Raw genomic sequence first — 23,497 nt, forward strand, 5'->3', positions numbered from 1 at the left:
CCCAATAAACAGCTTGCCTTGTAAGAGACTCTGGAAGCACGTAGAAAAGGATAGGCCTTTGGTTTGGCCTGGTATGGCATTCTTATGCTTTTACGTGCTAAGAAAAGACTGGCGGATTTACAATACTATGCAGATTATTTATGCCAAACAGTGGTAGTTTTCTCAGGCCACCCTGCCTAATGCAAACCAGCATCCCAAAATTATATCAGTTACATGAACCCATTTGACAGTGTGGAGCTGATTGCAAGGCTAAATAGTTAAGGAAGGTTGCTCTGCTCCTTTAAAACCCTCAATTTTCCCCTTGCCTGGCTTAAGTGCACATTTGCATCTTCAGAACCCCCCCCCCCTCCCCTCCCTTCTCCAATCTGACATCTCTAAATAAAAACTCTCTGCTTGGACTAGTTGCCTCTTCTCCTGCCTTGGGAAAAATCTGTCCCGGTGCTCCGGGAGATATTCATTGCCACTTTAAATCATATTACAGCGTGCAAAGCAAAAATATGTGGGGTGGAAGGGAAGAATAAATAAAAATAAACCAGTGGTCCCCTTATGAGCTGACTGTACTTTGCATCAAGGGGAAGAAGAATACTAAGGAGGGGGGAGAGTGAGAAGCTGTATATTTATGTGTGTTAAAAATAATATATAATTGGTTTCCCGCCCCCCCCCATCATATTGCAGCTGTTGCCTAGGCATAAAGAGCAGAGGGAGAGGTGGGATATATATATATATATATATATATATATATATATATATATATATGAATGTGTGTGTGTGTGTGTTGATATTGTGTGTGTATATATATTCCTCCTTGCACAGATAACCTCTCTCTTAAAGGGAGAGAGAGAGATTTTTCAAAAAGTTATTATTGGGAAATAGGAAAGCGGCTGGTATTCTCAGCGAACCGAAGTCTGCAGAATTGCTCCGCCCTTCTCAGCTTGTTGGAAGGGGTGTTAAATTCTTGAGCATTTGGAATGGGAGCAGAGGCTTCATGCTCTCCTTTCCTCCTCTCTCCCCCAGTATCACTACTGACCCCGCCTCGTTTTCTAGTGAGATGCGGTGCAGACACTAAGCCTTAAAGCTCAAGAACGTGCCCCCCGAGAACAAGACGGACTAGTCACCTAGGTCAGAAGGACTGCTAGAAGCGTTTTCTCCTTCTCCGCCTCCGCCTCCTCCTCGTTCGCCCCCCGCCTCGCCTGCCTTCCACTCTTCTCTGCATTACCTGGACGCTGAGCATCGCTCGCTCTCTGTGCGTGGGGGGGGGGGGGTCCAGCTCCATCAGAACCTCGAGTGATCCATCTCGGGATGACGCGACAGGGATCCCAACTCCTCGCTTAAAGGCAGCTTCGTTTAGGAGGCAAGCGGTGGGCTCCGGAAGGGCTTTCCCGCACCCACATCTTCTTCCTATTTATTTTTATTTCCACCATCTCCAGCTGGCTGAGTAGGAAACTGGACGAAGGTACGGTGGCACTTCTCCCTCCCTCCCTCCCCCGCCAAAAAAGCACCCAAGCTAGGAACGGCGCGGTTGGTGGGGTGGTTTAGCGGCGCGTATTTCTTACTGGTATGGAGGACAGGGGTGGATCTGTGCCTGTGATTATTTTGCTTCTCCCTCCCCGCCAAACTAGGTATTCGTCTTTTTTCGTGTATTAAGGGATAGAGAGAGGTGTCTGGTGTGGGGGAGTGGAGTTATTATTATTATTATTATTAGGAGTATAAGAAGTATATTCGGTTGCGTGGACGAGGTCTCTGGGTCTTGAGGTTTCTCTGGACTTTATGCAAAAGAGGATTACTCAAAGCGCAGAGGGAGAATGCGTGAAACTCTCCTGCGGTTGGACTGAGGGACCTAGAGCTGCGGGCTGCCGTCTAGGTGGACCTGCTGATAAGCGGCTTTTGTGTGTGAGAGAGAGAGTGTGCAGGGGGTGGCAGTGTGTGTGCACGACCTCCAGCGGCGTGTGACTCGCCGTGCGCCCTTCTCTCCAGGCCGTGCGGTCGTGAGAACGCGCGATCCTCCCGTGCAACGTGTGAATATATATTTTTGCCGGTGTAACCTTGGGGGGTATGTGTGTGCGCGCGTGCGCCAATGTCTCCTCGCCTCCCCTCCACGGTTCGTGTCCCTGCATTAGCTCGGCGCATATGTGAGAGTTTTGCATGGAGGACTGTCGGTCCTGTTTCTGTGCGTACGCGTATCTTCTCTTGCACTGGGGCTGTATCCTGTGGCTCGCGCGCATCTTAAGCGCATCTCTGGGCTGCGTCTCTCAAGTGCGTTTTGGACGCCGGGCGCTTGTGTGTGTGTGTGCGCGCGCGCGCACGCCTTTGCGCACTTTCTGCTCTCCCTGCCTGCTGGTGTGTGTGTGTGTGTTTAGCTGGTTCCTTTCCTGATCCGTGTGTTTGTGTGTGTGTGTGTGTGTGTGTGTGTGCGCGGGTGCGGGTGCGGGTGCGGGTGCGCGCTCGTGCGATTCTTTCTCTGTGTGCCCTGCGTTGTGTCGCATGGAGAGCTGGCGCTGAGTACGGGGCTCCGTAGCCTGCTTGGGTCTCGTGTGTGTGTGTGTGTGTGTGTGTGTGTGTGTGTTTTGGGGTGGGAAGAGAAGAGAAGAGAAAGCAAGCACACACACACAAGTCCCCATCACGTAGAGAGACAACCCCAGAAACTGCATAGCAGAGAAAGGGAGAGAAAGACAGAGGAACCAGAAGCCGCGTTTGGGTAGCTTGAGCCGGCTAAGCAAGGTAAGGATGGGGGGGGGGGGTTGAGAGAAAAGGGGTAGGTTTTTGCCCAAGATAAGAAAAGCGCGCGGGGGATGGAGATTGCATGCATTTCAGCAATGGGGGGAGTGTGTGCAGAGGGACGGTTTCTCCTTTGCAAATGGATCTTTCGCTTGCAGTTCTCTGTCTCACCCCCTCCCTATTTCCTCTGGAGATCCACGTGAAAGGGGTTTGTTTGGTGAGAAAGAGAGAACTGATTTTGGGAGCGACGGGGTGGGGGCGCTTGACACTGTCTTCCACCCACCCGTTTCCCCGCCGGCCCTCCGCTCCGATATATATATCTATCTATCTATCTCCCGGGCGGGCCGCGAGGGTATGAAAGAGAGGAGGAGGTGGAAAGAGAGACCCTCTTCCGAGCGCCCCGAGGGAGCTGCCCGCACGCCGGAGGCAGGCGATCCGGGAGCGGCAAGGCTGCGGCAAAGCATTGCGGTGGAGCACCCCCCGCACCGCACCGCTGCCGCCGTCCCTAGGGAGAAACCGGGCAGGGAGCCTGCCAGCTTCGGATGGGGGGGGGGGAGGCGGAAGGCAGCCCAGCTGTGGGTTCTCAAGTCATAGCCTCCCTCTTCCATCTCATAGCAGTCAGCTTCTCCGTTCCTCGATCCTGCCCCAGAGGCCTCCTTCAGTGCCATGGGAAGGGTCCTTCTACGAATTTTTCAGACCTCCGTCCATCATCCATCTTCCCCACGCCACCACTTTCTCTTCCAAAGAATCCCAACGCTCCCTCAACCTCTCCCACGTTGCCCAGTCCTCGCTGTATCCGTCGCCCCCAAAAGATCCGAGCCTGCATGTTCCTCCCTCTTCCATCCTGCTTTTTCTACTCTTCTTTCTGATTCTCTTACCCCCGCTTCCGTCTGCCACACTCTACCCCTATTCATCCCTGATTCCCACCCTCCTCTCCATTTTTCTTCCCTTCTGGTCTCCCATGACCTCCACCTTCTCTCCAGGCTCAGTTTTTCCTTACTCACTTTCCTTACACACTCCTGTCCTGGTCTAATCACACATATACTTTCCTTTCTTCCCCACCGGACACAGATTTCTGCATCCTTTTCATCCTTCAAATTCTCCTTGGCCTTCCCTTCCTCCCCCATTTCTTCTCCTCCTTCCTTCTTTTTCTAACACCACCAGCCCCAAGTTCCATTCTGTGATCTTCATTGTTCTCCAAGACAACTCATGGACTTCCTTAGCAACCCATTTTATTTTATTTTATTGCTACTCATTTTTCTTCTCTTCTCTCCCTATCCCTATCCCTCTCCCTCTCTCTCTCCTTCATAAAGAAGGCAACCCAAATGTTTAAATGTCACAAATGCGGTTCAGCAACTTCTTCCCCCAGGAGGTCAGGCAGGGTCCTGTGTTGAAATAAAACTTGAATGCACATCTGCTGCCAGATTAGGCCATAGATGTGTGTGTTTGTGTATGTGTAAGATTCATGGAATCCACCTCCTGTGAGAATGCAGAGGTTTGGGGCAAATTATATAAGGTTCTGCATGATAAAAGTTGCTGGACAGTTTGGATGGATTTCAGCCTAGTGAATTATGACTTTGGTTTGCTCTGCCGATTAAGGTGCCCTTTTGGGATGGTGAATGCTCCCGCACGCATACACACACACACCGATAATAAGCACTGTTAATTTGTAAATGTAGAGAGCTGTAGCCTCTGGGTTATGAGGGGGAGTAGTTAATGTTCCTGGGTTGCATTTTTTTCGGGGGGGGGGGCTTTTTAGCATAAATCTAAAAAAAGAACAGGAGGCACATATCAATGGCTGGCACAGAACTCAGAATCAATAGGGGGACAGCATGCATTTGCAATGAGCATTGTGTAAGAGCAGATGACCATCTTCTCTTCCCTAGATTCATTCCTTGCTCACTCCCGCTTGCATCTTTGCCTTTCTGTGCTAGATTGTCTCTCCCGCGCCCCACACACTGCCTCTCTTTCTCCTGCCTTTGGAATGGATTATGCATTGCTTCCAAATACGTGATCCAAATCCTTCTCACTATGTGCAAAATGACCGGCATTGGAATGCTAAGCATACATTACAATGGAAATGCAGTTTAGCGGGGGCTCATTCTGTTTTGGTATTCACGCCGTACACAAGACAGAGTAATGCACTGTATCCATGTATTGTGTGTATTTGAAAAAGAGAGGCTGAAGCTATGGATGGATAGACACTGATCAGAGTTATAATTTCAAATGCAAGGTACATCTGTACCCTTTTTTGAATTGCCGCAATACATTTTATGTTGTCCTTGTACTGTACCTATTCTTGTTCAGCAACAGTAGCTCAATGTGTGCTGTTCACCTATTTACTATTAGTACTATTTTTATTTTTTATTCCTGGAATTATTACTACTGAAACATATTCTATCTTTGTCCTCCTTCTTTTGTAGATTATCTGTCTTTGTTCAGGAGCAGTAGGCTTGATTGCTGATCCTAAAACAAAACAAAAAAGATGCTTCTGTGGTTCTTTCTGGTGTTGTCCAGCCCAGCTTCTTCTACGGATCCAGAGACTGACTCATCTGTGGAAATTTGCAATGTTTGCTCCTGTGTGTCGGTGGAGAATGTACTTTATGTCAACTGCGAAAAGGTTGCAGTCTACAGACCAAACCAGCTGAAACCACCTTGGTCTAATTTCTATCACCTCAATTTTCAGAACAACCTCCTCCTCCTCCTGTATCCAAATACATTTCTTAACTTTACTCATGCTGTGTCCCTGCAGCTGGGTAACAATAAATTACAGAACATTGAGGGAGGAGCTTTCTTAGGTCTCAGTGCGTTAAAGCAGTTGCACTTGAACAACAACGAATTAAAGATCCTCCGAGCTGACACCTTCCTTGGCATCGAGAACTTGGAGTATCTCCAAGCTGACTACAATTTAATCAAATATATTGAAAGAGGAGCCTTCAATAAGCTTCACAAGCTGAAAGTCCTCATCCTTAATGACAATCTGATTGCTTTCCTTCCTGATAATATTTTCCGTTTTGCTTCTCTAACCCACCTAGATATACGTGGGAATAGAATACAGAAGCTGCCGTACATTGGAGTTCTGGAGCACATTGGCCGCATCGTCGAGCTGCAGCTGGAGGACAACCCATGGAATTGTACTTGTGATCTGCTGCCTTTGAAGGCATGGCTGGAGAACATGCCCTATAACATCTACATCGGGGAAGCCATCTGCGAGACTCCCAGCGATTTGTATGGGAGGCTTTTGAAAGAAACCAACAAGCAAGAGCTGTGCTCCATGGGAACAGGGAGTGATTTTGATGTGCGCATCCTGCCTCCATCACAGCTTGAACCTGGTTACAGCACACCTAATGGCCATGCAACACAAACATCCATGCACAGATTGGTAACCAAGCCTCCCAAGACGACAAACCCTTCCAAGATCTCAGGGATAGTCGCTGGGAAATCACTCTCCAACCGTAATCTCAGTCAAATAGTAAATTTTCAGACCAGAGTGCCACCTCTGACACCTTGCCCACACCCCTGCACTTGCAAAACACATCCTTCAGATTTGGGATTAAGTGTCAACTGTCAAGAAAGAAATATTCAGTCACTGGCTGAGCTTACCCCCAAGCCGCTGAATGCTAAGAAACTCCATGTCAATGGCAATTATATTAAGGATGTGGATACGTCTGATTTTGCAGAGTTTGAAGGGCTGGATTTACTCCACCTGGGCAGCAATAGGATCATGACCATTAAAGGGGAGGTTTTCCGCAACCTTACAAACTTGCGGAGATTGTATCTAAATGGCAATCAGATTGAGAGGCTGAGTCCCGAAATGTTTGCTGGCCTCCACAATCTCCAGTACCTGTATTTGGAATACAATGTCATCAAGGAAATTTTAGCAGGCACTTTTGACCTCATGCCAAACTTGCAGCTTCTCTACCTGAACAACAACCTGCTACGGAGTCTGCCAGCCTACATTTTTTCTGGGGCTCCCCTTGCTCGGTTGAACCTGAGAAACAACCATTTCATGTACCTGCCTGTAAGTGGTGTGCTCGATCATCTGAAATCCCTGACACAGATTGATCTGGAAGGGAATCCATGGGACTGCACTTGTGATTTGGTTGCTTTGAAGCTGTGGCTGGAGAAGCTCAATGATGGCATCGTGGTGAAGGAACTGAGATGTGAGACACCCGTGCAGTTTGCTAACATGGAGCTGAAGACACTAAAAAATGAGATCCTGTGCCCCAAACTTCTGAAGTCTGCTGTTTTCACTAGTCCTGCACCCTCTGTCACATTTACAACACCATTGGGCCCCATTCGTAGTCCTCCAGGTGGTCCTGTTCCATTGTCTATCCTCATCTTAAGCATATTGGTAGTGCTCATTTTGACTGTCTTTGTAGCTTTCTGTCTTCTCGTCTTTGTCCTCCGTCGCAACAAGAAACCGTCAGTGAAGCACGAAGGTCTGGGGAATCCAGAATGCAGCTCCATGCAACTTCAGCTTCGGAAGCATGATCACATGTCAAACAAGAAGGACACTCTGGGGGCAGAGGCCTTCATCCCCCAAACCATTGAGCAGATGAGCAAAAGTCATGCCTGTGGCTTAACGGAAACAGAAACAGGCTTCATGTTTGCCGAGCCATCAGGGCAGAAGGTCATCCTGCGAAACAACAGTGAGAAGGATAAAGATTTATTGCACATGGATAGCAGGAAAAGACTTAGCACAATTGACGAACTCGATGAGTTATTCCCAGGACGGGATTCCAATGTCTTTATTCAAAATTTTCTTGAAAGTAAAAAAGAATACAACAGTATAGGGGTCAGTGGCTTTGAAATACGGTATCCAGAGAAACAGCAAGACAGAAAAAACAAGAAATCTTTAATAGGGGGTAATCACAGCAAAATAGTTGTTGAGCAAAGAAAGAGCGAATATTTTGAGCTGAAAGCGAAACTTCAGAGCTCACCAGACTACTTGCAAGTCCTTGAAGAACAAACAGCACTGAATAAAATGTAGGTCATGCAATCTTATATCCTGCAGAGGACCTGTATTTAATGATGCAAGTGCCTTTTGTTGACTTTTAATTTCCATATAGATATTCAACCAGTAGGCATAGAGGCAGGTGATCTTATGGGTGTGTGATAAAACTTGCTCCAAACAGATATTATTTCATGAAACTCTTGCGCTGTGGAATCCTGTAGGGGTTTACTGCAAAACTCTATTGCCAAAGTGTTGCTTTATACACGTATTACACTGAATTTAACCTCAAGAGGCATATATGTTTTGTACCCTAGTTGCAAAACTCTTCATCACTTTGTGATTTGTTAAAGCAAATGCAAAAGTGAACAGGAACAAAACTGGTACCGCTGTTAGTGTACTCAGCTGAGTCATCCATCTGCACATGGATTAAAAAGTTGGTGGAGGAACTGGAAATAACCATTCCCTATGGTGTGTGATGTTGTAAGCAGCACTGTTTTAGAGAATACCTGAAAAAAAGTTTTTACAAAACAAAAAACTTTTAAAAAGCATGCAAAAGAAAGAACAGTCGATAGTATGTGTAAAATTGGTTACCTTTATGGCCTGCATCTTGAAACCGCTGGATTTATAATGTTAAATTGTGCAGAGATCTTTGTTTAAAATATACCATGCATTGCATCCCTACAAATCAATTTGACCATCTGACGCATACCACAAATTGGCATAAGATGGAACCAACTCAACCCAAGCTGATGAACAAAACAAAAATGGTGGTGTACACAATTGGAAGAAAATACTTGATGTGGGACTACTCTGTGGCTTCTCAACCCCTGTTAACCCATTCTCAGTGATGTGAAACTCCTTTCAAACCCCTAGAGGTTATCCAAAATTTTCAAAAAGATTGCTTGCTGTGTGAGCGTTTCAGAAATTATTTTTGTAATATAATTCATATTTATGAAATACTTTGTATACTAAATAGGAAAAAAATTATGTACTCCTCAATATGTATTTAAATATGCCTGATTTGTTTTCCTGGTCACAAAGGTGCATTAATCATTCAGTATAATTTAAAAAAAGAACAATATACCAAACAGAAACTGTTGATGAAATGTATAGATTTATTTGAAAGTCAATGTGATCAGGTCTAAGACGAATAATAATAATAATGATAATAAAATTATGTTCTGTACTACGCTTGTGAAATTAGCAGGTGATCTTACTTAAGATTTGTTCCAAGAGAATTGTACAGAGTTAGGTAGATTTGCTCTAAAGCTTTTGATATATCATATGCTTCTGGTTGCCGCTAGTGGTTTTGAACACCCGGACTCCATTAGGTTTTCATTTTGTTCTTAAGTCTACTCAGATTGGGTGTTGGGGAACTTCAGCCCTGCAGATGTTGCTATGACTCCCATCATCCCTGGCCATTGACCATGTATACAGTATGAAGATTTGCAGGCAGATGGGGAAGATGTGGCCCTCCAGATGTTGTTGGACTTACTCTCATCATCCATAACCATTTACCAAACCGACAGGGATGATGAAAACATCTGGAATAAAACAAAGGAGGGCCATGACTTCCCCATCCCTATTGTAAAGTGTGTAATGTTGATTGTAGTTTGTCAGATGTCTGTAAACCATCACTGGTTGTTTTTTTCCAGCTTCAGGCTGGAACCAACAACAGGAGGTTTTCCAAGACTTTACTCGGAGGGTTGCACACAACCATACATGTAAATCGTGTGCACATAGGTCAAATAATCCTATGAACTGTAGTTGTTCATGGTGCTGGGTTCTGTGAGGGGTAAACTACAGCCCCCAATATTCCTGGGTGGGTGTGCTTTAAATGTACAGTGGGTGTGCACAGCAATTTCCCAGGGACAGTGCTACTCTGTTTTCCAGTTCCCGAGAATCACTTGGCATGTCTGTGTTCCTATTTTTATGTCATTTGGTGGTGCTTTCTTAAACCTTTAGTTAGTGTCAGTTGCTAAATATGTTCAGGGTTCTGCAACCTATCCTGGTCAGTAAAGTTCTGTAAGTGGAAGAGGGATACTTTTTGCCTCTAGTGCACATTCATGTATGTGTGTGTGTGCATCATCAACCACTGCACAATGCAGCTACCAAGGTATGTTTTGAACTGTTGATAACCTAGTTTAGGACAGCCTTTTAGCATGCACTTAATGCAAAGGACAATTGGCTTTCAAATCAGTGGGGCATAAGCAGACAGAGATGGGATGGAGCAACTGTAGCCATGCAATGTTGTTGGTCTCTATCTCCCATCATCTCTGGCCATTGGCCATGCTGTTGTCCAATAATATCCCAAAGGCACCACAATGCTGGCTACCTATGGTCTAGGAGGATTGCTGGGACACACTGAGCCCATTATTTAGCTAGCCACTGTTTGCAAAATGAAAAAGAAAGTCGGGTTAGATGAGGGACTGGGAACTTGTTACCCTCCACATGTTGCTGGACTACCAATCCTATCACCCTTGAGAACTGATCATGCTGCCTGGACTGGAGTTGATGGGAGATGAAGTCCAACATCATCCTTTGAGACACAATTTGCTCAATCCCAAAGTCAAGCAATTGGTGAAGACCAATGTGCAGTTTTTGTGTTTGTGTTGGGGCAGTTCTTAGGTACTGATCTTTTCACCATGGAATTGTTGAAGGATATGCAGTTTTCTGTGCATCCCATGTGGGTCACATTCCACTTGGTAGGCCGCCATTTGTGCAGGCTGAGTTTTGAGATATCACTAACTTAGAGTTGGTGATATGCAGTGGGTTTTAATGATAATTTTGTAACACACAGGGCCTGCTCCAACATTAAGCAGAGAGACAGACCCTTGAATGGAGCAAGCAAGAGGAAAGACAGCCCAGGCCATGCAGTCTATCACACATTGTACATGTACATGCACTACTCTGCTCATGCAATGTATGCTGCTATTGCCACCAGCTTGCAGAATTAGTTTGATAGTGTAGCATGCAGGTGCCAGGTGGAGCAGTGAACAACTGACAGTGAAGTATTGGAGGACAGAGCTGTGTATGTTTCAGGCAGTTTGGACTACAGTGTTAAGCTAGCTTTCATGTTGTTTTGGTCAACATTTAACTCAGGCTTCCTCAACCTTGGCCCTCCAGATGTTTTTGGCCTACAACTCCCATGATCCCTAGCTAGCAGGACTGGTGGTCAGGGATGCTGGGAACTGCTGTCTCAAAACATCTGGAGGGCTGAGGTTGAGGAAGCCTGATTTAATTGCTCATCTACTCACCTTCTGTATGTGGAGTGGGTTGCTATCTGGGCCTTTGCATTGAGCAACCAAATGTAGTTGGTTAGCTTCACTCAGGTTCCTTAGTAGGCTTCTCATGGCGTGGGCTCTATCCCATCAGCTGTGTTCCTTAAGAATGAATGACATTTTAATTCTATGCCTAAAGCCACATAGCAGGCATGAAATGTGCAACCAGTGTACAGTTGTAGTCCACAGTCTACAAGTTTAAAGTGGTGTCACACTTTTGGTCAGATATGTTTCAGCTCAATCTATTCCTGAACCTGCTTTCAGTCCCTGTGATGTCTCAGGCCTAGTTGAGGTAGTCAAATTTGAATCATATTTTGGACGGATGGGGCAGAGGAGATAATGCAAATTTTCTGTTGATTTTTCCTCTGTGCTTAATTTGTATTAGCATAACAGACTGAGCAAAGAGCTGTAGAAATGTTAAAAGATGTTTTTGATAGCCAGTAAACAGGTATTGGTGTGTCTACAGAAGAGAGACTGTCTTGCATTGTAGCACATGCCATCTTTTTAACACATTGCTTGAATTTCTTCTGGTGTCATATTATGGTGTGGAGAGTACAGGTTAGAAGGATGCATGTTGATGCAAGGAAGGTCCTATCTTTGGAGAAAAGTTTTGAGCAGATGGCTCGTTGATGACCGGGTTGTCACAAACAGTAGATGGAATGACAATAAACCTGTGACTGGCCTATATGCCTTCAAAATGCAGGTGGCAGCCTACAAAGACAGAACCTTAGAATTCCAGGATGAAGGCTTTGCTAGATCCTTTTCTCCTGGCATCTCATCAGCTATATGCAGCAATTTTGATTTTAAAAGTGTCTGTGAAGGAGCATCCCATCAAACAAGTGGTACCCTCCAGACACAGCATTAAAACTCCATCAGCTGTTTGTGGGGATTAGGTCTACACAGAGCTATTTTCTGGTGATTATGTGAAAAAGAGAAGACAAAGTAGATGAACTGTATCTTGAATATGTGTTTGTGGGTTTCCTGGACCTCCCTACCACCACATCTTAACGAAGCTGGCCTTGATTTTTGCTTTAGCAGAGCTCTCCACAGCCTGGATCCCTCCAGATGTTTTAAGACTGTTTCACCCCTGAGCATTAGCCATGATGGATGGAACTGGTGAGTGTTGCAATTGCAAAATGTCCACAGGGCACCAGGTTGCGGAAAGATGGGAAAGTCATCAACAGTTGAGTGATCCAGAGGAATCAAATGATTAAAGGTGAACGTGAAACAGTACATAGATAGCATGGCTTCATATTCTCTGTGATCCTTCACACAGAGGGGCCCATGGAGGAAGCAACAGATGAGCTGGTGCACCCACATCGAAAGGCATTTTCCATCCTTCTCACTTGCATACATTTCTCTAAAGAAATGTCAGGGGTCAGTCCACATTTCTCTGAGCTCCTAGATTGCTTCTCGATATGAGTAAAGTCCACCAGGCTGTTCTGCATCAGGGGTTGGCTCCAGTGGTTGGGCATCACTAGGCACTTGTCAAGGCCCACACCCTTATAGGATGCCCTCTGCTGACCCCCCCCCAAAACACCCTCTTTTCATGCTGTTTCTGCTCCTTGGTTTCCGTTTGCATCTCTGAGCATGCAGTGAGAATGAGGAAGAGATGGAGCAGGAACACCTCCCCCCCCCCCCGGATGAGACCTAGAGGGAGAGGGCAAGCAAATGGAGAGTGAAGGCATTGGGGGAGTGGAGATTAGGGCAATTGTCACAGGTTTCCAAATCCTGGAGCAAGCAATGTTCCTCTCTTCATGGAGAATTTTAGAGTATATAATCCTAACCACTATCAATGGTCTGCTTTATGCATGTAAACATTATCTGTTACTTTATTGTTTGCTACTTGGTGGTTTTTCCAACTGTAGGGGTATGGACATTTTGTGCAAGTTGATCTGATACATGCTTTGTATGCAAAGGATCTTAGGCTCAGTTCCCCAACATCTGCAGGTAGGGTTTCTGAATGAAACCCTGGAGAACCATTGCAAGTCAGTGTTGAGAATACTGAGCTAGGTGGACTAATTAGTTTGATTTGAAATAAGGAAGCTTTTGAGATTCTGACTGATCTGAAGGCCTATTCATGAAAATCATCACTTGATGTTGCAGACATCAAGAAATCGGCATGTGTATATAAAGCAGGACTGAATCCCACTTAATAAATGCATGAGTTTCACTGCACACTTTTTGAACAATAGATGGTACAAACAAATGTTTTTCAGATTAGTTTCTGAGACAGAATTTATATTTTGTCTTCCTTTTGATTTATCCATATGAGTTGGGGAGATGACGATGATGATGATGATAATTTATTATTCATACCCTGCCCATCTGGCTGGGCTTCTTGGCCCACTCTTGGCAGCTTCCAACAAAATATTAAAATGCAGTAATCCATCAGACATTAAAAGCTTCCCTAAACAGGGCTGCCTTCATATGTCTTCTAAAAGTCTGGTAGTTGTTGTTCCCTTTGACATCTGGTGGGAGGGCGTTCCACAGGGCGGGTGCCAGTACCAAGAAGGCCCTCTGCCTGATTTCCTGTAACTTGGCTTCTCGCAGTGAGGGAACTGCCAGAAGGCCCTCGGCGCTGGACCTCAGTGTCTGGATAGAACAATGGGGGTGGAGATGTTCCTTCAGATATACTGGACCGAGGCCATTTAGGGCTTTAAAGGTCAGCACCAACACTTTGAATCATGTCATATGCTCTAAAGTCTAATGTTTAAATGTACCACAGCCATGTACATAGCAAAATATAAATATTAGAAAAAAAGATATGTTGTATAAGAAATAGAAAAAGAATAGATCCCCTTTGATGTGCATGAAAGAGATTATATCTCAAATGAATAGATCTAAACAAGTAAATCAATCCCAACAGAAAATCCATTGTAGGTTGAAGAAAAACCTATAGCCACCAACAGTTTAAATGAATTTCAATGGATTTCAGATCAGGCTTTGTAGATGTTCATCCAGCATAGTGTCTTGTTGTATCTGTTGCTCATGGAATATTCAGGTAGTGCAGAATGCAGTGGCTAGGCTGCTTGTGGTGTCAGCCTACAGCCAGCATATACCTTACTTACAGGATTTGCATTTGCTGCCAGTTTGCTCCCAGGCCTAGTTCAAGATGTTCGCACTAACATGTACAGCTCAAGGCCATGTTATGTGAGAGACCACCTTATTCCTTAGGTACCTAGTAGGGTCACTGCAGCCTGCAGAAGAACTTCTGCAAGTTCCAAAGATATCAGAAGCCCTTTCCACAATAATGTGGAGCAAGGCTTTCAGTATTGTTGCTCCTGTTCTGTGGAACAACATTGCTGTCAAGAAACAACAGTAGAAACAAAATTTTAAAAATTCCTTCCAGTAGCACCTTAGAGACCAACTAAGTTTGTTATTGGTATGAGCTTTCATGTGCATGCACACTTCTTAAGATACCCTGAAACAGAAGTGAAACAGGTGCCCACTCTCAGCACTTTTGGAGGGGAAAACTAAATACAGTGGTACCTTGGGTTACAGACGCTTCAGGTTACAGATGCTTCAGGTTGCAGACTCCACTAACCCAGAAATAGTACCTCAGTTTAAGAACTTTGCTTCAGGATGAGAACAGAAATCGTGTGGTGGTGGTGCGGTGGCAGCAGCAGGAGGCCCCATTAGCTAAAGTGGTACCTCGGGTTAAGAACAGTTTCAGGTTAAGAACGGACCTCCAGAATGAATTAAGTTCTTAACCCGAGGTACCACTGTATACCCAGCATTCAGAGATATGGCATTTGATATAATATGTTTGCATTGGTCTCATGAACTTAACCCTCCAGCCCCATACAGGGTTATAACTCTTTTTGCTAGCCAGCTGTTAAGAAATGTAAAAGAGGCCAAAAAGTGGGGCTTGACTTCCTTTATATCACTTGCTTTGGCAGGGGAAGTTTGGAAAATTTTGTAATTTTGTTGGTAAAAATCAAAACTGAATTAGGAACCTTCATTTTCCGTGTAAAGAACTACCTTCCCTTTACTAATAGTCTGCCATCAAGATTTGGTCAAATTTAACATCCCCACTGCAGCAGATCCGTCATAAATTCCCAACACAGCATTTATATTTCTTGGTGGGGATTTTAAAGCCTGAACTGGGGCAACTGCTGAGGGTCTTTTGCTACTTTTAGGCTTAGACTTTGAATATATTTTCCTGACCTCTCATTGTTCTTTGGACAATAAATATAATGTACAGGGCCTGAAATGGCTGGAATTTATATTCTAGTGTAATGTATTTATGTTTCATGGGAGTCTTGTAGACATTTCTATGGGGTCAGTATACTAACAAACAACACCCCATATAGTTTGGGACCAGGTAACCTGAGAGGCCACCTTGCTCCTTGTATGCTCAGAAGGTCTCTGTGTTCTTCCAGGGAGACTCTCCTTGAAGGCACTAAAATATCAGAAGCTGTCTCCACAGCAACTCAGGCAAAGACTTTCAGTGTGGCTGCCTCTGTTTTGTGGAACGGCATCCCTGTTGAGATATGACAGGCTTTGACTATTTGAAGTTTCTGGAAACAATTGAAGACATTTTTGTTTCAACATTTTTCCACCTGGAGGAGGAAGTGAGGGGGATAAAGATCTCTGCCTCGAGAGTTTATTTGTATTGTTTTAATGTTACTTTTAGTTTTTATTATGTGGTGGTTAATCAACTAGAGACCTAGTTGACCTTATTACAGTGATAGCTAGATAGCTAGATAGCTAGATAGATCAAGTTGCAATAGAAAATAAACCTTTAATCCAATTCATGAATTTCAAACAGAAAATATGCCAGTGAAGGCTGAAATTTGTTGTGGCTATGTCAGCTTTTTCTCCATGATCAACTGCTAATTTCCGAGTTTTCAGATATTGCTGGAAATATATTTTTCTGGGATGGTCCTGGGCAGAAAGCCAGCATTTAGAAGAGTCTTGCTGCAGAAGAGCAGCAAGTTCGTGCTAGTCCAGCATACTGCTTCTCAAAGTAGCCAAGTTAGAAAATCCTAGGTGGGCTTGAAGGCAGAAGCTCTCCTTTTGCTATCTGCCCCCAATTTTTGATACTTAAGATATATGCTGTGTCTGAAGAGGGAGGTTTAATTTAGCTGTCATGTCTAATAGCCTTTGATAGGCTTGTTATCTTGTGAATCCACCCAGACCTTCTGAAACGGAGAAGGGAAACCTGCTGTGCTCCTTCAGATGTTTCTGGATTCAAGCTCCCAGTAATCCAAGCAGACAGCATGACCAATGGTTAGAGATAATGGGAGTCTACCATGATTTAGTACCATTTTGGTTTAGGTTCTGGTTTCAGAAGCAAATCAGCTTTGGTCATCCTGAAAGATGAACTTTGTATGGGAAGAAACCAGGGGTGAGTGACCATGTTACTTTTTCTCAACCTCACAATGGCTTTTGATACCCTCAGTCATGATATACCTCCGGACAGCCTCTTTGGGGTGGATTTTGGAGGCACTCTTTTGCAGTGGCTCCATTCCTGCCTATGGCGTTGGGTCCAGAGAGCAGCATTATTGAGTGTGTGCCTCTTGGCCCAATGGCATTTGTGTCATGGGGCGTAACAGGATGAGATGTAACATTTATATGAAGCCACTGGGAGTGGTCATTAGGAGTTTGGGGACAAGGTATAACAAGTATGCTGATTACACAGAGCTCTTATTTCTTCATTACATCAGAGTGAGATTAGCCCATGCAACATCTGGGCTGGTGCCAAGATGCAGAGGACTGCTTGATGATGGCCAGCAAATAAAATTATATAGCTTGGCTAGAGGGAAATACTGGGAATGAGTGGTTCTCATGTTGGGGGATAGGTTAGTTGCCTTTTCTGGACAGGGTTGCACTCTGATTGAAAGAGTATGAAATCTGTGTCTACTCCTGCATCTGACTTTGCTCCTTGTGGCTTGGACTGCCTTCAGCTGGTGAGCCAGCTGTGACTGTTGCCGGTGGTTCATGCACTGGCGATCTCAAGACAGAGTGCTATAATGCAGAAAAACCTCTTAAGTGCTGGCTGCCATCAACATATAACACCTGTGTTGAGGGACTGCTCTGGCTGCCAGCACACTACCAAGCTCTAAACAACCTGGGATCAGTATATTTTTTAAAGACCACCTTATTCTGAACAGCTTTTGCATAGTGCCACTGAGGCATGTCTGATCATGCCCGGCAGCCTCTGGCTGTCCTGAACAAGAAATGGTCTGCTTAGTGCAGTGACACTGGTGTTATGGAACTCTTTACCTGATGGAATCAAGCTGGGGCTGTCGGTAATGAGTTTTACACATGAAGTTGAGATTGTGTTATTTTGGCAAGGCTTTTTATGAAAACAGATTTACTGTTTTTATAATCTGCTTGGCAGATGACCATTCAGTACTTCTGTTTCTTTGGTGTATTTTTGCTGTGGTGTTGCTTGCTGTGTTCTTTTTCATTTTCGCTGAGATCTTGCACGTTGCATAAATATATATTTTATATGAGCTTGCAGAATAGAAATACAATCCTCTTTTTTTCCTCCTCCTCTTCCTCCTTCTCCTCCTCCACATCTGGTGGGCCACAAGTTCCTCATCCTTCTTTTGCTGTTGATAGCATCTGTTTATTTTATTAACTATATTCATAGGCCGTTGGACATCTAAAAATCTTTAAGTGGTGTACAAATGGATATAAGGCATGCAATGGCTGCCAGCAAATTAAATCAGCTTAGAATACAGTTCAAACTTTGCTGTGATCAGATACAGTAAAATGTATGACCATCAGCTGCTCTAGGAAAGATTGGGCAAGGGGAACATGGTATTTAGCATGCACCAAGTGTTAAAGCCTGGTAGCAACCACTATATCATGGGGCAGTGAATTCTATAAGTGTTGTGTTGTGTTAAATATTTCCATTTAAAATCCATGGTCAGGCAATGCCTTTATTAGGACTAATCAAAATGTTGCAAACAGCAAGCAAAACATTGCAAAATAGTGAGAATATGTTGAAGGACCATAGCTCTGTGGCAAAGGGCCTGCTTTACATGCGGAGATTCCTCAATTCAAGCCCAGGTAGGGCAGGGAATGTCCCATCTAAAATCTCAGTGAGTCACTGCCCATCAGAGTAGACAATACTGAGCTAGATGGACCAGTGATCTGAGTCACTGAGATGTCTATGTTCCTGCTAAGCAAATGTTAAGGATAAGATGGGGGAAGAATGCTGGTTTGAAACCCAAACCAAAAAGTCTGAATTGAGTCAATGTCTCAAGGTGGAGTGTGGGAGAAAATGGCAGGTTTAGGGTGCAACTCTGTGGGTCCTTGAGAGGGCATCTCAGCATACATTGGATGTTGTAGACCTCTCCTGAAGGCCCTCCCCCGGCCCTTAGTGGGTTGTGGCTTTTTTCTTTCTTTCTTTTTTGGTTCAGTGATGTTGCCTGCTTTTATTTTGTGTATGTTCTATTTGTGTCAGGGTGTGTATAGGTGTTCTACCTGGGTGCTTCTTGGCGGGGGCGGGGGGAGATTTGAGCATTTACTGTTTTTCTTCTGTGAAATGAGTATTTGCTGGTGCCAACCACATATTTTTTCAGATATCCAGTTGAGCCCTTGGACCCCCCAAAAGGTTGAGGATCCCATCACTAAAGTATTCCTTTGGAGAGACTATGACAATCAAAACGAGCTCAACATTGTATTGCAGGCACTGGATAATTGCTAATTTCAACATCTTCTTTGCAATTAGGTTATCTGATTCGTCTGAATTAATTGCTGACAAAACAAATTTCTGAACATTCTGGTTGTTTCTGTGTTGTTTTGATACCCTTCTGTTTCCCTGGCTGCTGCTGCTGCTGCTGCTGCTACTTCCTGACATTATTTTTCTTCTTCGCCTTTACTGCCGTTGGCCTCATTAGCCTTCACTGTGCCTTCATTTGCCCTCAGTTTCATCAACAGGGCAATCCTAGATGTCTACTGAGAAATAAACTCCATTGAGCTCAAGGCAGCATACTGACAGGTGAGTGTACATAGGAAAGAAACATAAATCTGATCAGCTAGGACATCCTCTGTGATGGGATTTTTCTCAAAAAAAGTCTTGGGTTTCTTTTTCTAACTGTTGACATTCACTAGTGAGAACAGGGTTGGGGAATGTTTTTTTCAATCCAAGGGCCACAACCCTTTCTGAGATACTAACTGGACCTACCCAGAACATTCCAGTTCTGGGTAGGTCCAGAGGCAGGAGTGGATGGAGCAACAAATGCATATTTTACCTGTGTACAATAGACTAGTTTTCTACGCCTACCCACACACCCATCTCTTCTTGTTCGCATCTGTTGGTCACAAAAGAAAATGGAGTGCATCTCCAGGGGTGAAGTCAAACTACGGTGTTACCAACACCAAATTGACCTCATCAGACTGAAAGCTGCCCAAATGGACATGACCCTCATCTCAGCCTTGCTGATGTGGTCCAAAGGAAAGCAGAGCAATACATCTGGCACCAGCTTGGCTTGATGGCAGGAATTGCCAGAAGGAAGCATACAATGTGCCATCCAACTGTCTTAGGGACTCTACTCTGGATTTGTGTAGGGTTTACTCCTTAGCATTGTCTTCTCCTGAAGATATCCCACAAGGCAGCAGAGGTTTAGGATCAGAGTTTTCTTTCTCCCAAATGGGCTATCTTCCCAGTTTGACAAGGTCCACCTGCTCCTGACTTCTCTCTACAGCACATGCAGAATCTGCCTTCTTGACCATCAGACCCACTATTGGTCTCATCCACTCAATCCACTGGAACCTGTCACACTCAAATATTTCACAAATCCACCAGGCAAGCAAAAGGTGTTATCAGAGTTTGAGGACACATTCCAGAAAGGCAAAAAATCTTCAAGGGGAGTTCAAAGCAAGGTAATTTGAGAGGTTTGGCATGATGAGGAAAGTCCTAAGGATTAGCAAGACAGGCTTGAAGGGCTAGATTTGGCTTCAGGCCTTAAATTTCCCCAACCCTAAGCTGGAACATTAGCAGTCCTAAGTGAACATCTAGCACTAGCATCACTGTCTGTAGCAAAAAATATCATGAGCTGGAAATACCACTGCAGCTCTGCCAAAGCTGGGGAAAGTGTTTTTATCTTTTTGTTTTAATGAGATATGTATTGAACATGGTCTGAATGCCAAGCTGCTGCTGCTGCTTTTCTTTTTTTACAAAGCTGAGCAGTTAAATATTGATCTGTGCAGCAACAACAAAATCATTCCAGAAAAGAATGTAATGCAGATATTCTAATATTTATTGCCCTACATACAGAGAGCAATAAATATGAATGACCAAATAATTTGAGGTAGAGCATTCAATATGCTGTTCTACTGTACTTACTGTTCAGCTCTTGGAGAAGGGATGGAATAATCTCTTTGTGTTGGTGTCTCTTGGTGTCTTTTTTATCCCAGTCTTAAATTCACCCAATCTCCACATCAGCTTGCAATATCTGCATGCAAAGCTGTATGGTTGTTTTTTTAAAATGCAACCTCCCCCCCACCCGCCAATTTTTTGTGATCAGTTTCCCCTAATGGAATGCATTTTGTATGCTTATTCTTCCTGGTACTTGCATTTCCAGGCACACTTTCTCCTAATACATGCCTTTCTGCACAAATTTATGGTTGGAAAAAATGTTGATTTCAAAGGACAGCTGTTTCAGAGCAAATTAGGCAGGCTTGCAAAGCAAACAAATATCTCTCCCAGCTTTATCAGGAGCTCAAATTGGTTACCCTAGTCCAGGCATAGGCAAACTCAGCCCTCCAGATGTTTTGAGACAATTCCCATCATCAGTGACCACTGGTCCTGTTAGCTAGGGATGATGGGAGTTGTAGTCCCAAAACATCTGGAGGGCCGAATTTGCCTATGCCTGCTCTAATCTTTCTATTGATGGTGCTAGCAGTGGAAGTAGTGACTTGGGGAAGCAGGGTTCCAGGACCTCTTTGTTATGCTTAAATTCTGATTCAAATTTCTTCAACAATTTTTAGTATCTCAAATTTCTTGCTTATTTAAGAATCTTATGTTGAACATAAAACATAGTTGCACTGCTCAGTCCAGGCAATTCTCAGTACTTGACAGCCTGAATTCCAAGTGTTCTCATTTATTGTTTGATGCAATGGTTTTATGCCTTGTGAATTCAAGACGAGGGAACCAGCATATGGTCTTTAATGTCCCTTGACTTGGCATTGCTTATCTAGTCTCTTCCGCATTCAGACCTGTATGAGCAGGCACCACAGGTGTATAAACACTTCTTACTGGGTAGATAAGCAAAACATAGGGCTCCCTGACAGATAACTCAATGGAAAAAACCTGCATGAAGCCTATCTCCCTGCTCCTTGGCAGAACGGCAAGAATTCTGCAAGCCCATCATAGCATGATACCCTTTGTTATTGAACAGCAAACACAAGGTTTCAAGGGATTAGTTTTTTTTAAGTCGATTCTACCCAATAATAATTGGGTGAAAAAGAGGGAAGGAAGGGAATATGCCTCCATGTTTAGACAACTCAGAGTTCAAATGTATTTCCCCATATTTAAACCTAAAACATACACTAGGCTGTTGCACATTTTTGGGTGGAAGGAAAATGCTTTTAGAAATTTGCTAGGTCACAAGCAAAGACCAAATAATATCTATAGAACCCCACTGCTCGTACAGAAATCTCCCTTCCTACAGCCTGATATCAGGATGCCATAAAACATAATACAGTATGTTTTAACACTGATTATAAGCCATTTGAGGAAGAATAAAATTTAAAAATGGCCCATAAATTGAAGTAAGCAATAAAACAAAATGGCATTAGTCCTCCAGACGCTTGAATAAATGTTTGCTATTATTGCACGACTAATTCTCCAGTTTTAACAGGGGACCTTCTTCCCACAAGCAGCAGCCCTCCCTGCTCCAGCCAAATGGCAAACCAAATAGGACCACCACCAGCAGAATGAAGGATCCTTCGGCAACAGCTTATGTTTGCAGATGTTTGTTACTAAAGCACCAGAACAAAATAACATAGTGGGAATTTTATGTACCCCCTGCCCCTAGACTGCTTTTCTGCAGTACTTTATACCAATGGGTACATTGAAGTAGAGGGGAAATGAAGACAGAAATGAACTGAAGGAACGGAAGCCTGAGCTGAATTGTGCATCGGGCACTCTGGACAACACTGGGAAATCATCATTAAACTCTTCTTCATACAGCACATATTCTATAGTAATGGCCAGTACCTTATATAGCTTTAAAATTTTAGACCAATACATGGTGACTATGCTCTGCCTTGATGACTCGAGGCATTAATGCTAGAAATTGCAGTAGTGTGGTTGCAGAAACTGCCAGTTGCTAGAAATTGCAATGGTGCTCAGCAGGAGGGGAAAGGGTTTAAATCCTACTTGTAAGTTTCTCACAGAAAGCTGGTTGGCCATGGTGAGAAAAGGATGCTGGATTAGATGGGTCACTGTCCTGACCGAGCAAGCTCTTCTTGTGTTCTTATATCATCATCATCATCATCATCATCATCATGATGCAACAGAGGAATTTGGAGTCCTCTGCTTTGGAAGCAAAAATGAATAATTCAGAGCTCCAAAATCCAGGGAGCTTTTCAGATAAGAATTTAAGAAGTATCCCTAGGAATACTTGAGGAATTAGATCTTCATGAATTCTGATATGAACTCACCTGATCTGTACCCCCTAGATTAATGTGTGGTTAGGAACATAATTACCCTTCAGATTTTGCCCTTCTCCATGCACTTCTTTGCTAAATAAAATGAAATGAAATCCCATGTCCCATCACCACTGGGAAAGCTCCGTCACAAGGAATCATACATGTGATCTCTATCAAGGAAGATATTTGGGTGAAAACATTCTCAGTACCCCCACACCCACCCAACAGAAAGGCACTAAAAGGAGATGGCATGGATATTGGGTTGGGTCTACTTTTCTTTTCCTTAGATTAAAAACTCCTGCCAAGCATAATCAAGTCCTTAAGCATACCCAAACTGCCCACTGAACAGTAGTCAGCACTGTGTATATTTTTTGAGCCTTCAAGCAAACCTTTCTTTTTCAGCTTCAGGGAAGGGCTGTAGTTCAGTAGTGGAACATTTGATTTGCAGCCAGAATGTCCCACGTTCTATCCTTGCCACCTCCTAGTAGAGCTGCAAGAGACCCCAATCTGAAACCGTGGAGAGCTATTGCCAGTAAATGTAGCCACTCTGAGATTGAACGTCCAATAGTCTGACTCAGTATAGGGCACCTTCCTATGTTCCTTGTATTCTCCACACTTTGAAATATCTTTGTTGGAAGCAAAATAAACAAATAGATGTATTTCCAATAATGGTGGTTTTGTAAGAAAGTCACTGACGTGGAGAGTTGATTGACATGTATAGTGTTAATTACTCAGCATATGGTGGATGATTTCATTCCAACCATTCAAGGCTATTCCTGTAGAATTTGCAGCTTCTTCTGCCCTTGTGTTTGGGAAATCCTCATTCAACCTTCACCTTCAAGACTCAGAAAATCAAACAGGACTTTGCGCATGGATTTTTTCTTTTTGCCTTCAAAATCCATTAAATTTAATAGCTGCAAACTTTGTT

The 23,497-nt window shown here is 43.9% G+C and overlaps 1 protein-coding gene and 2 long non-coding RNA genes across 7 annotated transcripts in view; 1 reads left to right on the top strand and 2 right to left on the bottom strand.

Moving 5' to 3' along the window:
* LOC310837037 overlaps window positions 1-1,227 on the bottom strand; it is a 123,392-nt gene extending 122,165 nt beyond the window's left edge. For both annotated transcript variants that reach the window (XR_014560360.1, XR_014560361.1), the window contains exon 1: window positions 1,116-1,227. This is a non-coding gene — a long non-coding RNA (uncharacterized lncRNA). The remainder of the gene's footprint in view (window positions 1-1,115) is intronic.
* The window catches only part of LOC310837041, a 429,589-nt gene that overhangs the window by 195,678 nt on the left and 210,414 nt on the right, over window positions 1-23,497 (bottom strand). The gene's annotated exons all lie outside the window — the stretch shown is intronic.
* On the top strand, window positions 960-22,325 carry SLITRK4 (SLIT and NTRK like family member 4). 4 transcript variants are annotated; one of them, XM_083722826.1, is made up of 2 exons: window positions 960-1,453; window positions 5,139-10,496. In XM_083722826.1, the coding sequence occupies exon 2, from the start codon at window positions 5,201-5,203 to the stop codon at window positions 7,706-7,708; it is 2,508 nt and encodes an 835-aa protein (XP_083578952.1). In that variant the 5' UTR covers window positions 960-1,453; window positions 5,139-5,200; the 3' UTR covers window positions 7,709-10,496. The 4 variants fall into 4 exon arrangements, 3 of the variants coding, with proteins under 3 accessions (XP_083578952.1, XP_083578953.1, XP_083578951.1); XR_014560310.1 differs by lacking the exon at window positions 5,139-10,496 and adding an exon at window positions 18,495-22,325 and having other exon boundaries at window positions 1,371-1,453; XM_083722827.1 differs by lacking the exon at window positions 960-1,453 and adding an exon at window positions 1,500-1,619 and having other exon boundaries at window positions 5,139-10,497.

This window comes from Podarcis gaigeae, assembly GCF_964106915.1.
Source record: "Podarcis gaigeae genome assembly, chromosome: Z".
Classification (NCBI taxonomy): domain Eukaryota; kingdom Metazoa; phylum Chordata; class Lepidosauria; order Squamata; family Lacertidae; genus Podarcis; species Podarcis gaigeae.

Coding starts and splice junctions, on each gene's coding strand:
- SLITRK4 (XM_083722826.1), top strand. CDS start 5,201: ATGCTTCTGTGGTTCTTTCTGGTGTTGTCCAGCCCAGCTTCTTCTACG.